General features: G+C 31.8%; 1 protein-coding gene across 1 annotated transcript; it reads left to right on the plus strand.

The window, feature by feature from the left end:
• The first annotated feature begins 1,983 nt into the window (after positions 1-1,983).
• Positions 1,984-18,240, plus strand: LOC140918738 (uncharacterized). The gene is made up of 6 exons (XM_073363532.1): positions 1,984-2,068; positions 2,530-2,716; positions 3,784-3,841; positions 12,425-12,751; positions 12,848-13,141; positions 18,211-18,240. Exons 1-6 carry the CDS (start codon positions 1,984-1,986, stop codon positions 18,238-18,240), a joined length of 981 nt encoding a protein of 326 aa, XP_073219633.1.
• The last annotated feature ends 228 nt before the right edge of the window (positions 18,241-18,468 follow it).

An 18,468-nucleotide genomic window follows, 5' to 3' on the forward strand; every position in this document is an offset into this window, starting at 1 on the left:
ACCCCTTTGCGAAGGGTTTGAAATTCCAGAATCATGTATATTAGCATATAGGCATTGCATTAGGGTTCTAATAAGCTATAATTTATCTATCTTTATAGCTTTATTTGATAATTTAATTTGACATTCTTAATTTGGTTTTAGTTATATTTCACTACTTTTTGTTTTGTTTTGATTGCTAGGAGAAGTGAAGGAATAAGTGAAGATTATTGGTGCTAATCAGAAGAGATAAAAGCCTTGAACTCAAGTGGTACAGTCATGGTTCATTCTGATCAAGAAGATGAAAGAAAAAGGGATCTCCAACACGAATTACATTGTAGTTGTAATGGCCATTACGGCCGTAAAGTTTGTCATACCAATATAGTAGAGATTATGGCCTGGCTGTGATGGCCATTATGGTCGTAATCTCCTCAACTTCTTTTACTAGACTATATTTCTTCTGTGAAATACATATTTTTTTCTATGATTCAAGCCCATGAAAGCACTTAGCGCTATAAAAGAGACAAAAATACTTAGCTTTGGAAACATTCCTACTCACAAACTCTTGTTACTCTTGCATTTTTTATTTTTTTTTTCTCTTAGCAAATTTCTAATTTCAATAATATTCAGTTTTTCTCTTTTATTATGTTTTTTTGTACATTCCCAATGTTTTCATTTTAAATTTTGATTCTATTATGATAATGGGAAAATAGATTTCCCTTATGTAGGGATTGTAGGATTTCCAATTGTAGATCTCTAATAATTTCTATTTATTTCTTGTCATGAGTATTAATCTTTTAATTCAATCTTAGTAAGAATCATGATCGTACTTGGATATCAAATGAAGTACTGAAAAGAGAATTTGATATATGACTCATAAGATTAGACAAGAGAGTTAAATCATGAAAATATATTTGGTTCTCTTGAAATCATAAAGATAGGTTGTTGTCTTAATGGATATGTCTATACATCAATCATGAAAATAGGTTGGCTATTAGTTTAGAATACACTTTTATTGTTTGAGAGATAGCATTAGTTGTAAATATATATCTGATTTTTAATAGTTTAACACTCGTGACTTAGAGAAAATTAGTTTTATTGTATTTATCATTGTGAAAAACTACAATTCCAAAGCTTTAATTTAATTGCAAATTTTAATCAAAAATCATTCTATCAACAATCGTTGTTTGAGCTAATCACCATAGTAAAGAAGAGAGTTTGGTAATTCCTAGTGGAAATAATAATTTTTAATACACAATAATATCGTACATTTGCGGCTTATCAAGTACTTTGACACATGAGTTGTGTTTGTTATATGAAGATATATGAATGTTTTATTTATCACATGATAACATGTCATACTTGGTTAATGTTATTTGTTAATTTCGGTTAATGATCCTTTACTTTTATTATGGAGTTTGAGCAATACCCTCAAACGATGTAGACTTATGTGCATTTGAAGGTTACACTAACGCTAGAAACATCACGGGAATATGAGCCCATCTCAAGCAGGGCTGCCTATCCGTGAAAGGTTGCGGCGACTAGTAGTATCGATGGATATGTGTTTCACATAGTGATCACATGTGAAAGGATAGACTTTCATGTGCCTACAAACTTTGTGCTAGGGGCTAGTGGTGTAGGATAGGATGTGGGGAGTAATATTAGAGGCAAGGTTAAGGCTACCGCAGGAGTAGGAGGTCCTATAGTTACATTGGGAGCCATAAGGAAGGAAATGGACCGTTGTTGTGGGAAGAAGACATTGAAGGGTCGTCTGTTCCCACTTAGAGTTAGGGATATGTTAGGGGACCTTATGTGCCTTGGTTGGTGTCACCTCGTGCTGAGTCTGAACTTCCCTTTCTCATGGATGATCCTCGACCTTCAGATTTTGAGATTAAGAGTTTATATGAGATCTCTTGGAAGAACAACAATGGTTGAAAAGCAAGAAAAGGGAACTATTCCAAGATTTTGAAGAGGAAAACAAAAACAAAAACTCCCATTCTTTATATCATGTCCTTATTACATGTCCTTATTACAAGAAAATCAATCACCCACAAAAGAGATAATGGTGGAGACCCAATGCAAAATGCTACAAGTATAGTCATTTAAAATATAGGAAGAACGTATGCATGTCTCACCAACAACAACAATGAAATGTTAACATTGTTGAGGAAAAACGAGAAGAGGAATAACTAGTTGCATTGTCATATTTTACAACCAATAAACCCTCAAATTTTGGCCTTATTGATAGTGGTTGCATAAACTGTATGACTTATGATCACGATCTATTCAAAGTGCTCAACAAAACTGTACTTTTCAAAATCATAGTTGGGAATGAAGCATAAATTGTATTATAAGGCATTGGAACTATTGCAATTAAAAGTAACTCAGGTTTGAAACTAATTTTATATGTATGTTTGTGGAATTGATTAAAATCTTTTAAGTGTTTCTCAATTGTTGTAGAAAATCTATAAAGTGTTATTTGAACATAACAGTTGTATGATTAAATATTCAAACAACAAAGATGTTAACATAATTCATATGAAATTGCTTTAGATTTGATGAAGAATGATCATATTTCTGATGAAGAAGAGAAAAAAGAAGGATTTGAATTTAAAGAAGACCATGAAGCTGCTTATGTTTTGAAGAAATTCCAAATTAACGAGGAGGATAAAGATGTAGGGGAAGAACCACCTAACAACCATCATAAAAATTGCAATGTTTATATTATGGAGCCCACAAGGTACAAAGAAGGTGACAAAAAAGAGATAAGTTTAAAGAAGGAAAAACTCCCATCAACTATAGATTTAATTTCATTCAAAAAAGAGATAAGTTTAAAGAAGGAAAAACTCCCATCAACTATAGATTTAATTTCATTCAAAAAAGATATTGATAAAAATCTTAGAAAAAAAAGAATAAATCAAACGTCAAAAAAAAAGAAAGTTAAATTTAAATGATAGTAAGTTTAAGAAGAATGTATTTTTTAAATATTACAAATTTAAGATTTAGAATGAAATATATTTAAGATTTAAATTAAAATATTATAGCATCAAGCAAAACGATATTATTATATTATTAGGATGTGATTTATATTGGAAATTTTTTATAGAATATTTTTAGGATTTTGTAATTTTGTTCCTTATTCTAAAGATATGATATATTTTTCAATTACAAATTAACTTAATATACATATGAAAATTTCTTTTTTTTGAAAAAAAGATAAATAAGAGTTTATAATTAAGATTTTTTTCCCGTAAAATATATTTCATATATTTCTGCAAATAAAATTACAAAAACAAAAACTTTTTCAACGATCTACCCATTACCTCCAAGCTTGCTCAATCTTATTATGAATTAAGCGTCCCAATGCTTTCAAGTACCATTATCATTCCTATAATGAATTGATTCTATAAAATTAGTTTTAATTAAAAATGAATTGAATTTAAAGTGATTTATATTTAAATATATTTAGATAAAATAGAATTGAACAATAAATTTATGTCAAAATTATATTTAAACACAAAAATATAAATCATGACTTTAAATTACACTTAAATTTAAAAACAAAAGTATTTCTACTTAATAACACTTAAATATACCAAAATCCATTTTAATCCTCCAAAATTAATATTAAATTCTCCAAAATGGAATCCAAACATGAGGTAAGTGTTACTTTCACGTCTAAATCTAAGCTTTCGAGTAGTATTATATTCAATGAACTAATTTTGTTATACATGAAAAAGTCGATGAAGTGACATTACTGCTTCCCGTCTGTCCAGGGCTATAACTTTCTCAATTATGACAATATAGTGACAAACATAGTTATTTCCATGTCATACGTCCATCCTCAGATTTGGTCTTTGAATATGTTAGTTAGATATTGACATACACATTTTGAATATATTGAAATTATAAATACTATTTAACATCTATATAGAAAAATTTTAAATTATATTAATTAATTAAAAATACATGTGAAGATTAAACTGATATCTAAAATTTATTTGAGAATTAAAATAATTAATAAATAATATATTTAAATATATTTTTATAATTTTAATATATTTTTGAACTATTAACTATTGTAATAATATCTCATATATTTAAGAGCTAAAATAGTAATTTACTCTGTAGTTTAAGATTTAAAAGTCATTATCCTAACTTAGACAATGTTATTCTAAGTCTTCGAAGCAAGTGACTGTGTTCCAAAATCATTAGAGGCCTTAAATTAAAAAGCATCAAACAATATTAAAAAGAAAAGGCACTAACAACAACAAACATTTGCAATAATCAATTTTTGCTAGAAAATGGAGTTGATCATTAATAGCAAAATGTAGCAAGCCCAAACAAAATTAAAAATACATGTTGTCACGAATCTTTAGCCACTTGGGACCATCCAAAAGGATCATGTCTATCATTCAAATGATCAAATCCTCATTTTAAATATTTTTCAAATATATATCATAATTCTTTTTCATAGCCAGTAAAGTCTAAACCATAATTTACATATAGAGACCAATCTTCAATGTCAAAATTAGGGGCAAGGTCACCCCACTTTTTTATTTAGTTTTTAACCTATAAATAACTTGGTACTCGTACATTTTTAATTATTTCATCTGTCTCAAAATAATTGATTTATTTAATTATTTTATATATATTAAGAAAAATATATAAATAAAATGGAAAGAATATCCACTACGCCAGAAATGACATTTAACAGCGCCCATTTTACAGCGCTTTCTAAACACAAGCGCTGTTGTAATTATATTTTAAAAATAACGGAACCTATTACAGCGCTTATTATGTAAAGCGCTGTAAAACAAGCGCTGTAGTAGGTCATATAACGTTTGCGCATCACGTTATAAGGATTTTACAGCGCTTGTCAAAAAAGCGCTGTAAACGGAAGCGCTTTCGCGAATCAGTTACAGCGCTTTTTTCACAAGCGCTGTAAAACACATGCGCTTTCATTGAAATTAACTACCTATTATAGCGCTTTTTTCACAAGCGATGTAAAACACATGCGCTTTCATTGAATTTAACTACTTATTACAGCGCTTTTTTCTTAAGCGCTGTAAAACACATGCGCTTTCATTGAATTTAACTACCTATTATAGCGCTTTTTTCACAAGCGCTGTAAAACACATGCGCTTTCATTGAATTTAACTACCTATTATAGCGCTTTTTTCACAAGCGCTGTAAAACACATGCGCTTTCATTGAATTTAACTACCTATTACAGCGCTTTTTTCACAAGCGCTGTAAAACACATGCGCTTTCATTGAATTTAACTACCTATTACAGCGCTTTTTTCACAAGCGCTGTAAAACACATGCGCTTTCATTGAATTTAACTACCTATTACAGCGCGTTTTTCACAAGCGCTGTAAAATACATCTTTCAAATAATTATATACGTTGCGAACCCTAATATCCTCTACGTACTGTGCGGCCATCTACGTTGTCTAAGGTATTTTTTACACATGATCTGTTATGTTTTGAAATTGTCAAAAATTGTCAAAAACTCATACCACATGATCTGTTCTGTTTTGAAATTGTCAAAAATTGTCAAAAACTCATACCACATGATCTGTTCTGTTTTGAAATTTTTAGTTGATATTGGTTTCTTTTTGAAACTTGTTGATATGTTTTGAAAGCTTATTATTTTTGTTACTGCATTTATATAGGTGGTATAATATGGATAGGAAATGGATTTCAGCCAATCGATTGTCAAAAGAGTATGAAATTGGAGTGAAGGAGTTTGTTGAGTTTGCAGTGAAGAATGCAAAAGATCCAAATAGAGTAGTTTGTCCTTGTTTAAAATGTTGTTTTGGAAAACGTGTTAGAGAAGATGAATTAGAAGGACATCTAGTATGTAATGGAATTGATCAAAGCTACACATGTTGGATAAGACATGGTGAGAAAAAAAAAGGAAACATTAATTTTGAGAATAGTTCTACATATGCTTCAACTGATTTCGATACAGATACATATGAGCCGGACCGAGTTGATGAGATTGCAAAAGCAGTTGAAGAAGATCTTCGAGATTGTCCTAAAATGTTTGAAAGTTTGTTGAGTGATGCAGAGAAAGAATTATATAATGGTTGTACTAAATTCACAAGACTGTCAGCGATATTAAAGTTGTACAACTTAAAAGCGAGTAATGGATGGTCTGATAAAAGCTTTACGGAATTATTAACACTCATAAAAGATATGTTGCCAGATGATAATGAACTTCCCAGTCGAACCTACGAGGCTAAACGGATTTTGTGTTCTATTGGAATGAGTTACGAAAGGATTCATGCGTGTCCTAACGATTGCATTTTATTTCGAAACGAATATGAACTACTTAAGGCGTGTCCGAAATGCAATGTCTCTCGATATAAGAAGAAAGAATCTACTCCAGCAAAAGTCGTGTGGTATTTTCCTATAATACCAAGATTTAGGCGCATGTATCGCAGTGAAGAAGATTCAAAACACTTGACATGGCATGCAGATGAAAGAATTAGAGATGGAATGTTTCGACACCCTGCAGATTCCCCACAATGGGCAAAAATTGATCACGAGTATCCTGAATTCGGGATAGAGTCAAGAAATCTAAGACTTGCACTTTCTACTGATGGAATGAATCCACATGGTCTTCAAAGCATCTCACATAGCACGTGGCCTGTGATTTTGGTAATATATAACCTACCTCCATGGTTATGTATGAAGCGTAAGTTTATGATGTTGTCTCTGTTAATTTCTGGACCCAAACAACCGGGGAATGATATCGACGTATACTTGACTCCTCTAATCGAAAATTTAAAAAGTATGTGGGAGACAGGTGTGGAAGTTTATGATGGGTATAAGAAAGAATGTTTCAATTTAAGGGTTATGTTGTTCGGCATAATTAATGATTTTCCAGCATATGGTAATTTATCAGGATATAGCATTAAAGGTCAGTGTGCATGTCCTATATGTGAAGAGAGTACAAATTGGATGCGGTTGAAACATTGTAAGAAGAATGTGTTTCTTGGACATCGTAGATTTTTACCTTATAGTCATCAGTATCGTGGGTGGAGAAATGCATTCAATGGAAAATCAGAGGAAGGTAAAGCTCCTTTAGCACCGACTGGATATCAAATACTTGAAAAAGTACAAGGTTTGACCAATAAATTTGGCAAACCTTTTGCGGGAGAGCTGGTGAAAACTGGGTGGAAGAAAAAGTCAATTTTCTTTGAATTGCCATATTGGAAGTCATTGTATGTAAGACATTTCCTCGATGTGATGCATATTGAAAAAAATGTATTTGAAAGTGTTATTGGTACGTTACTCAATGTTCCAGGAAAGTCTAAAGATGGCGTCAATGCAAGATTGGACTTGGTCGATATGGGAATAAGAAATGAACTGGCTCCAGTAAAGAAAGGAAATCGCACATATCTACCTCCAGCCGCTCATACTCTATCTAGAAAGGAAAAAATTGTTTTATGTAAATTTCTACACGAAGTTAAAGTTCCAGAAGGATACTCTTCGAACATTAAAAATTTGGTTTGTATGAAAGACCTCAAGTTAAAAGGTTTGAAGACCCATGATTGTCATATTATAATGGAGCATTTGCTACCAATAGGTATACGTTCCATTTTACCTGAAAAAGTTCGACTAGCCTTAACTAGATTATGTTTCTTCTTCAGGGAAATTTGTAGTAAAGTGATCGACCCTCAGAAATTACCGACATTGCAGAGGGAAATTGTTGTTACTTTGTGTGAGCTTGAAATGTATTTCCCACCATCGTTTTTTGATATAATGGTTCACCTTACTGTTCATCTGGTTAAGGAGACACAACTTTGTGGGCCAGCTTATATGAGATGGATGTATCCGATAGAACGATATATGAAAATATTAAAAGGGTACGTAAAAAGTAGAAGTCGACCAGAAGGTTGTATTGCTGAACGATACATTGTTGAAGAGGCTGCTGAATTTTGTACTGAATATCTGTCCAATGTTGAATCCATAGGGCTTCCCATGTCTCGTCATTCGGGAAGACTATCAGGAGAAGGGATAACTGGAAGGAGACTACTGACTATATCAAGGACAGAATGGGAGCAGGCACAATTGTATGTTCTGCACAATGATGATGAGGTTCAACCGTATGTTACAATACACATTGATCAGTTATCTCGTTTGAACATGAATAGGAATCAAAATTGGATAACTCGAGAGCACAATCGAAGTTTTGTAACATGGTTAAAAAATCACATAATGTCAAAATTTGATATAGACCCCGGATCAATTTCAAATAGATTGAGGTGGCTAGCAAATGGTCCGAGCTTACATGTCTTTTCTTACACTGGTTATGTTATTAACGGCTACACATTTTATACCAAAGAACAAGATGATCAGACCACTATGCAAAATAGTGGAGTCACTCTCGTAGCTGAAGCGATGCATGTCTCAAGTGCAAAAGACAAAAACCCAATATATGCAAATCTATCATATTTTGGGGTTATCGAGCGCATATGGGAGTTAGACTACACAATGTTTCGTGTTCCCATATTTGGTTGCAAGTGGGTCGATAATAATAATGGCGTTCGGATTGATGAGTCAGGATTCTTGCTTGTCGATTTTAATAGGGTGGGATACAAAGACGAGCCTTTTATTTTAGCGTCGCAAGCTCAACAAGTGTTTTATGTCACTGATCCTTCTAATGATAAATGGTCTGTTGTCCTATCGACCAATAAAATAAGTGATGATAACAATAATGATGAAGATGTTGGTAATGATCTTTTATTTGCAACATCACAACAACCACATGAAATTGATTCAACTGATGATGGTTTATATCTTAGAGATGATCATGATGAGGGAATTTGGATTAATCCATCGTTTCGTATTGTAAATGGACAAACAAATGTGAATGTCACCAGGAAAAGAAGAAGGGCATCTTAATGTATATATATGTTTAATTGTTTTATATAAGCTATGCATGTAATCTGAACTGTGTTATTGTAAATATGCATGTAATCTGAATTGAGTGTTTTATACTAAGTTCTGATTAATTTATTTTCTGATTAATTTATTTTCTGCTTATATTTAGCTTGATTTGAGTGTTTTATACCAAGTTCATGTAACAATGAGTGTTTTATATTTAGCTTGATTTACATGAACTGAACTGAATATAAATTAGTAATTTACATGAACTGAACTGAACTGAATAGAGAGATTCTCTTTTGCTCAGTGCATATATATATATAGATTCTTCAGAATACTCATTTCTAATAATTCATCATCTCCTAAAGTATTGTGATAAAGACAATGATAACAATATTTTTAATCCAATAAACAATGATAAAAATGTTTTTAATGTCATCCCAACCCAAATAAACCAAACACAAAAATAAAATAAAGAGACATTTTACAGCGCTTATCTTAAAAAGCGCTGTAAAAGATCCTTTTAAAAATAAAATAATGAGTGTTTTATACCTTTTACAGCGCTTTTCACACAAAGCGCTGTAAACGACTCTTTTGAAAGTGAGTAAAAAAGACATTTTACAGCGCTTATTTGACAAAGCGCTGTAAAAAAGCTTTAAAAATAATATTCATCAGACACCTAATTTCTTCAAACACCTTGTACGCATCATGGGAATCCAAAAAACATCAGACACAAACCCATTTCTTCAAACACCTTGTACGCATCATGGGAATCCAAAAAACATCAGACACAAACCCATTTCTTCAAACACCTTGTACGCATCATGGGAATCCCCAAAAACACCAGACACAAACCCATTTTTCGCAACATGGCAATGATCCTGAATACCAATTAAGTTTCGATTTAAGAAGGAAAGAGAATGTAAAGAGATAAAAAGGGTGTTGAGGTGGAGATTGAATTGTGAAAGAGTAAGCTTTGATGTTTGTGAAGAAGATGCATAAAAGGAGAAGAGTTTGGTGAAGAGGAAGGGATTTTTGTGGTGACCAGTTACTACTATGTGGGTTTTGCATGCATGTTGAGCTTGTTTAAAAAATAACATAACATAACAAAACACAAAAACAATAAGGCCTTTTACAGCGCTTATTTGGAAAAAGCGCTGTAAAAGAGCCTTTTAAAATTAACATAAAGAGACATTTTAGAGCGCTTATGTGGAAAAGCGCTGTAAAAGGCTTTAAAAAACATTCATATAACATAATAACACACGGAGGTCTTTTACAGCGCTTATTTGGGAAAAGCGCTGTAAAAGAGCCTCTTAAAATTAACATAAAGAGACATTTTAGAGCGCTTATGTGTAAAAGCGCTGTAAAAGGCATTCAAATAACATAATAACACACGGAGGTCTTTTACAGCGCTTATTTGAAAAAAGCGCTGTAAAAGAGCCTTTTAAAAATTTAACTAAAGAAGCCTTTTAGAGCGCTTATGTGTGAAAGCGCTGTAAAAGGCATTCATATAACATAATAACACACGGAGGTCTTTTACAGCGCTTATTTGAAAAAAGCGCTGTAAAAGAGCCTTTTAAAAATTTAACTAAAGAAGCCTTTTAGAGCGCTTATGTGTGAAAGCGCTGTAAAAGGCATTCATATAACATAATAACACACGGAGGTCTTTTACAGCGCTTATTTGAAAAAAGCGCTGTAAAAGGCATTCAAATAACATAATAACACACGGAGGTCTTTTACAGCGCTTATTTGAAAAAAGCGCTGTAAAAGGCATTCAAATAACATAATAACACACGGAGGTCTTTTACAGCGCTTATTTGAAAAAAGCGCTGTAAAAGAGCCTTTTAAAAATTTAACTAAAGAAGCCTTTTAGAGCGCTTTACAAAATAAGCGCTGTAAAAGGCTTATAAAAAGCGCTGTAAAAGTGTTACGTATATATAACAGTTACCTCTTCAGTTTCCTCTTCATTACGTAACCTTCATCTCAACCTTCATTTCTTCTCTTCTTTTGCAAACCCTATCATCCCGTCCTTTACGAACCTTATTTCCACGATCATCTCCTTCATTTCGAACCTTATTTCCATCCAAGATCATCTCTCCCATTTCACACAATATATTTTCATTGAAATACGTAACCCTCATTACGTATTTCTTCAAACCGTATTTCTGTGAACCATATTTCTGTGAACTTTCTGCAAACCCTCTTTTCTTTGCATTTCGTCTTTCTTCGAACCATCATTATTCAGGTATTGATGTTATTAAATTTTTGTAATCATTAGAATGCATGTTGAGCTTTTTTAAGATATACTGATACATGTTGAGTTTGTTTATAATAATGCATGATCCATGTTGAGCTTGTTGATGTTATACTAAAGTGCATGTTGAACTTGTTGTAGTTAAATGGATACAAACAAAGATTTAGAAGTTCAAAATGAAGAAGTTGGCACCTCTAAGACTTACGAAAAAGAAGTCAAACGTGGTGCAACTATCATGCAAAGGGTGATTAAAGCACGGAGCAGTGGCATTAAATTTGAGGTATACTATATATACTCTGTTTGCTGTGTGTTTTTTTATCTTTTTTTAGGGTTTAGGGCATGTACTTACTATATGAGTTTATTAGGTTGGCTGGAACGAGAGTGGTCAGCCAGTTGACCCCAACAGCTCCATGTTTGTAAGCTACATTGGGGCTGTTGTTCGTCAAAATGTCCCAATAACAATAGACAACTGGAGAGATAAGGCGTTGAAGGATGCCAAAGATATCATCTGGAATGACATTCAAGTAAATATTTTGATCTACTCTTTTGTCATTTATAATTTTTTTTCTGTAAAATACATTACTTATAATTGTTTTCATTGCAGACCACTTTTGTTCTTGATGAGGAACGAAAGTCATATGTTTTGAGAGTTGCTGGGAAAATCCATCGTGGATTTAGATCCCATCTCTCAAATTTCTATCTAAAAGATAGAGAAGGAAACACAAATGCTGAACCTCCAAAGATATATCAACATTATATATCAAAGGATGAATGGAGTGCATTTGTTTCCAAACGTTCTGACCCGGCGTTTGTCGTAAGTGATTAATTTATTAGCATTTGTGTTTTATTATTCATATTCGTAGCGTATTTTAAATTTTTACACAATTGCTATTTTTTTTTTATATAGAATATTAGTAAGGCAAATCGCGAACGGGCAAGCAACCCAAAACACCCATACAAGAAATCACGTATGGGATATGCACGCCTTGAACAAAAAATTGTAAGTAATTAAACATCACTTGTAATTTGTATTATAAACTATAGTGTGTAACTAATTTGTATTATTTTGTTTATGATTTTAACGAATAGAGAAAAGACACCCAAGCCGATCAACCCTTGGGTCGTCATATCTTATGGAAGGAAGCGCGTGTTAACAAAGAAGGAGTGGTTGATAATGAAAATGTCAAGAAAGTTGTAGAACTTTGTGTAAGTATATTATCACTTTAATATTTTTTAATATTGTATTTTAAAAATGCTATTGAACTTATCTTTTTAATGTTACATGTATTTTAGGAAACTATTGAACAAAGTTCTGAAACTCAAGAGGGCAACAAGGATACGTGCAGGGACATTCTTGGGAAAGTGTTTAATGTCCCTGAGTATTCCGGTCGAGTGAGGGGGAAAGGATTTGGCGTAACTCCCAAAAGCTTTTTTCCTCAAGAGAAGCGCCAAAAACCTTCCAACGAGGAAGTATTAGAGAAGCTCAGAATCTTATCGGAGCAAGTGGCACTCTTGGTGAATACGAATAAAGACAAGCAACTTCCGGTTCAGCTCCAACCTGAAATACAAATGGAGAGTGAAACCGGGAGTTGCAACGTCGGTTTGAAGAGTATTCCCGAGGTAATTAATTACTTACTACTTACTTGCTTATGTAATTACTTATGTATTAAACAAACTTATATATTAACTGTACTTATGTTTTAACTATTGATGTAGGGTGTCACTACATGTGTCCTATACTTGTCCTCGCCGACTCAACGGAAGGTGGGAAAAGGAATATTGCACAATACTTCGGGAGAAGTATTGCACAATATTCCGATCCCCGCGGGCCATGTCAAAGTATCGCCTACGGTTGCTTTCGAACCAACTGCACCGTTGCCCATACCGGACAACGATGGAGATATGAAGTTCTTAAGCGACGCTATTGGCAGTTACGTGGCATGGCCCACACACCTTGTTGCCCTCGAAAAAAAGATTCCCAAGGACAAATCAGTTACATCTCCCGAAAAGGTTTGTCACATTTATTGCCTAAGGTTTTTTATTTTTTCAGATTCAATAAACTAACATTTTACCTCATTTTTGTAGGTCCAAATAAATAAACCACCCCTACAGCCAAAAAAAGGCAGCAGACCTCAAAAATTGGAGGTTAATAGGGCTGCCAAACTACAAAGGCTGGAGGGTAATAAAGCTGCAAAACTTGCAGCAACAAAAAATCTGGATCGGGGAAAATCGGTCGCTGCTGCTGCTGCTCCTAATAAAAGTCAGCCACGCCTTGGTAAATACGGGGCGTGTCTTGACATCCAAATAAAAAGGAACATGGGCAGCAGCAACGATTCGCCCATTGTACAAATGAATCAAGACATCTTTGGAGATGAGTATATTGAATACCTCGAAAAGGAGCAAATGTACGATCTTCTCGATTTTTATAGAGTAATTGATTGTAAATCTATTATAATATTATTAAGTTGTTAGATGTGTTTAATATTTTAAAAATAGCTCTCTTTGTCAGACCTAAGTTAAATTTGTTGAATGTTTGGTGATATGATTTAGACTTTATTTTAAGGAGTAAAACTAGTAATTTTTGGTTTGAAAGAACTAGTTGAAATTGACAACATACTTCGAATGTGTTTAATTTATCAAAACTAAATGAACTACGTTATTATTTGCAAAATCTATTTGTTATGTTATGTTTTATATGTAAATTATAGTGAGTAACTCTATGATTTTTTATTTCATAATGGAATGATAAATGTGATATTTTATTTCATAATTGAATGATAAATGTTGTGTTTAATTGATTTATTTTGTCATGTTATTCTACCATGCTATGTTAGTTGATTTTTTACATGTTGTGCTTAATTTGAGATTGAATGTCTTAAGTATGTAGACTAAGTTTGAATCTTGAGGGTGGTAAGTTAGATATTAGTTCACTCACTGCAAATTTCGAGGATGAAATCACTACGCGAAAAAACGGCTTTTACAGCGCTTTTTTTAAGCCATTTACAGCGCTTTTTCAAAAAAATAAGCGCTGTGGAAACGAGCGCTGTAAATGATACAACAGCGCTTTTATAAAAGCGCTATAAAACATGTAAATACAACGCGCGCTTGTTATGCACATTTTACAGCGCTTCTTCACAAAAAGCGCTGTAATATGCACCCCGTCATATGAGTTATGGGTGTACATATTACAGCGCTTTCTCGAAAAAGCGCTGTAATATGCACCCCGTCATATGAGTTATGGGTGTACATATTACAGCGCTTTCTCGAAAAAGCGCTGTAATATGCACCCCGTCATATGAGTTATGGGTGTGCATATTACAGCGCTTTCTCGAAAAAGCGCTGTAATATGCACCCCGTCATATGAGTTATGGGTGTACATATTACAGCGCTTTCTCGAAAAAGCGCTGTAATATGCACCCCGTCATATGAGTTATGGGTGTACATATTACAGCGCTTTCTCGAAAAAGCGCTGTAATATGCACCCCGTCATATGAGTTATGGGTGTACATATTACAGCGCTTTCTCGAAAAAGCGCTGTAATATGCACCCCGTCATATGAGTTATGGGTGTGCATATTACAGCGCTTTCTCGAAAAAGCGCTGTAATATGCACCCCGTCATATGAGTTATGGGTGTACATATTACAGCGCTTTCTCGAAAAAGCGCTGTAATATGCACCCCGTCATATGAGTTATGGGTGTACATATTACAGCGCTTTTTCGAGAAAGCGCTGTAATATGTACGCCCATATATGAAATTATGGGTGGGCATATTACAGCGCTTTTGTGGGAAAGCGTTGTAATATGCACACCCATAACTCATATGACGGGGTGCATATTACAGCGCTTTTTGTGAAGAAGCGCTGTAAAATGTGCATAACAAGCGCGCGTTGTATTTACATGTTTTATAGCGCTTTTATAAAAGCGCTGTTGTATCATTTACAGCGCTCGTTTCCACAGCGCTTATTTTTTTGAAAAAGCGCTGTAAATGGCTTAAAAAAGCGCTGTAAAAGCCGTTTTTTCGCGTAGTGATCACTTTAACTAAATTATTATACTTGTTAGATATTGATAAGTATCAATATTTAAAATGTGTAGTGGAATATATTGCATTACAAATAATGAAAGTAGTATTAATTAAAAAGTACAATTGAAGAAAAAGTTAAAAATTGAAAAACAATTTTTTTTTAGACAATCTTTTTTAACTTTGTAACACCTCAATTTTCTTTTTTTGAAATATTATCAATATGTCATTAATTAATGTTATTATTAGAAATAAATAAATGCACTAATTCCTTATAAAATCGCATGTAATGATAATTTAGTGATAGCATAATCTATTGAAAATTTAAATGGTAAATGTTTAACAAACTTTGTTATTTTTTTATGCTATTTAGGATCACTTTTATAGTTAGCAGCATAATTATAATAATAAGAATATTTAGTTTTATGTCATGTATGATTTAAGATAAGGTATAATTAATTTTAATGAATAGAAATTTGAGTGAGTAGTAACTACTAAAATATTGTTGAGTACTTAATAGGGGGTGCAACTCACTTAGGAGGAGGTGTGTCTATCAATTTTTCAATAAATAAATTAAAAAGAAATAAAAATAGAAATAAAAGAATAGAAATAATGCGCGGGGGAGGGGGGAATAAGGGAAAAGAGGAAAGAATAAGAGGGGAAAAAGAAAAAGAGAAAGCAAGAGGAAGAAGAGAGAAAACATTAACTCCATTGCTTGTCCTTCTCAAGCTCCCTCATTCCATCATCTCATCATAGAAGCAACTCTCACACCCATATTAGAGTAAAAGAGGACCAAGAGGGAGAGTGAAAGGATAAATTATGAGAAAGAAGAAAAGGAAAGCTAGGGTTTCAACATAGGAGAAAAAGTTTAGAGTTCTTGCATATTGAGAAGGAAGATGGAAACTTGAAGAGGAATTAGAGCTTCACTTGTAGAAGAATGAATTATAATCAAACTTTAGGAGTCTCAAATCTTTTTTTAAGGTAACATAGAAAATCCTCTTAAAAATCTCTCTTAGGTGTGCTTAGGATCTTGATTGCATATTCCTAATAGTTGTTAATGATTTTTCTATTTGAGTATTGAGATAATCATGTTTGATTTAGTATAATTGATTATTAATAATGCATGTTAGGTATTTATATCAATTAGTATGAATAGTTGTTGTTTTATTATGATTGTTGAGTATTGTGTGGTTGAGTTAAGATGAGATGATAATTGTTTAATATCGGTATTAATTGATTTTATGTTGAATTTTGAATGTATTTTACTTAGTTGAGCTTATGGACTTGAGAATATAAAGTTTGAAATAAAAATAGTATAATATTATCTCTGAACTCGTATAGATATACGTTTCGTATTTTGTTCATAAGTTTCTCCATATATAGTATTTTGAGCTGATTTTAGTTTCATTAGAAATTATACTTAATTACCTTCGAAATAGGCATTAGTTTCACTAATTTTAGTTGAGAATTAATAGAGAAAATTGAGTTACAAGTTGGAAATAAATTTATTGTTCCATCTTTACACCTATATTTTTTATTTTATTAAATTGTATTAATTGAATGCTTATTATGTAGAATAAAAACTATATTTATAAACTAGACATCTTAAACTTTTCAAAATGTTGTCGTTTATTTAAATCAGAAATCATTTAATATTTTAATTAAATTGTCAAAGTTATAGTCTTTTATGTAGAAAAAGATTATGATGTGACTAAGCTAAAAATTGGTATAACAAAAGCAATAGGAATCGATTTTGAGTGAAAGCTTATTCCATTTACTTTGTTACTATAAATTTTTTTAAGTTTATATTAATTGTACAAATTGTTGAGATTTTATGAAGTGGATTGCTCTATTTTCTAAGTTGATCTGCATTAATCATTTTAAAATATTTATATCTTGAGCTAGTTAACTTGTTTTGACCAATTGAGTTTGAAAGAAGATGTGTAGTTTTATCATGATAAAATTTATGATTTTACTAAATATAGAGATAAATCGGTAGTATTGTAAACAAATTTATTTTGTCATAAGATTATTATGTAATATTGTTGACTTTAGAATACCATAATTTGAGTTATATAGATCAGTTTCGAGTGAAACCAATTGTGTTTAACAGCTTAAATATAACACTCTTTTCTTGTAAGTTTTGTACTATTATATGGTGAGCGTGTTTGTGTGTGTGTGTGTATATATATATATATATATATATATATATATACTCATATGATTTCTATGTTAAACGCGTCTTCAATTGTGTGATATATATATATATATATATATATATATATATATATAGATAAACTCTCCTTCTATATACAATGGGAGATAGGGATAAACGAGGTAAGTGGGAGACCATTTACGAACTTAATTATGTCCAATTTTATCAAAAGAGGTTATTCGAGAAGAGAACATGAAGTGAAACCAACGTAGTTTTCATGAATTACTTGTTATGTAAAGTTTAAGTCATTAGATTACTCATATTTAATGGTTTAAATTCTTTGAAAGATTTTAGGCTGAGGTTAAAGATGTACTTGAATATATTTACAAAGAAATAATATTTTATTAAATTAAGGTATAGTTTATCGAGATGATTTTTAATGTTTAACACACTGACATGAGTGAAAAACATCTATAATTATTTTTATTAAATCTATATTACTGAGTTTTATAAAATCTATATACAACGGGAGCGGGGGGTAAACGAGGTAAGTGAAAGACCATTTACGAACTTAATTATGTCTAATTTTATCAAAAGAGGTTATTCGAGAAGAGAACATGAAGTGAAACCAATGTAGTTTTTATGAATTACTTGTTATGTAAAGTTTAAGTCATTAGATTACTCATATTTAATGGTTTAAATTCTTTGAAAGATTTTAGGCTGAGGTAAAATATGTACTTGGATATAACTTACAAAGAAATAATATTTTATTAAATTAAGGTATAGTTTGTCGAGATGATTTTTAATGTTTAACACACTGGCATGAGTGAAAAACATCTATAATTTTTTTTATTAAATCTATATTACTGAGTTTTATGCTCACTATGTTGGGATTATGTTAATAGGTAAATGTTGAAAGTCCTTCAATGTCATGAGTAGGAGTCGAACAGCATATTGAGTATAGATTAGAGTTACAGTTTAATTAAATATCACTTTAAAGTGGTTTTAAAGTTTGTAAATAGTTTAATTTCCTATGTTATTTTGAGAATTTAAAAAAAAAAATCTATTTACTTAATGACATTTAGATATTTTTTATTTAAAATTTTAATTTCATCTGTTATTATATACAATTTTTTAATATTCATAGTTAAAAATATTATGTC

The sequence above is a fragment of the Cicer arietinum genome, chromosome 7 (genome assembly GCF_000331145.2).
Source record: "Cicer arietinum cultivar CDC Frontier isolate Library 1 chromosome 7, Cicar.CDCFrontier_v2.0, whole genome shotgun sequence".
Lineage (NCBI taxonomy): Eukaryota > Viridiplantae > Streptophyta > Magnoliopsida > Fabales > Fabaceae > Cicer > Cicer arietinum.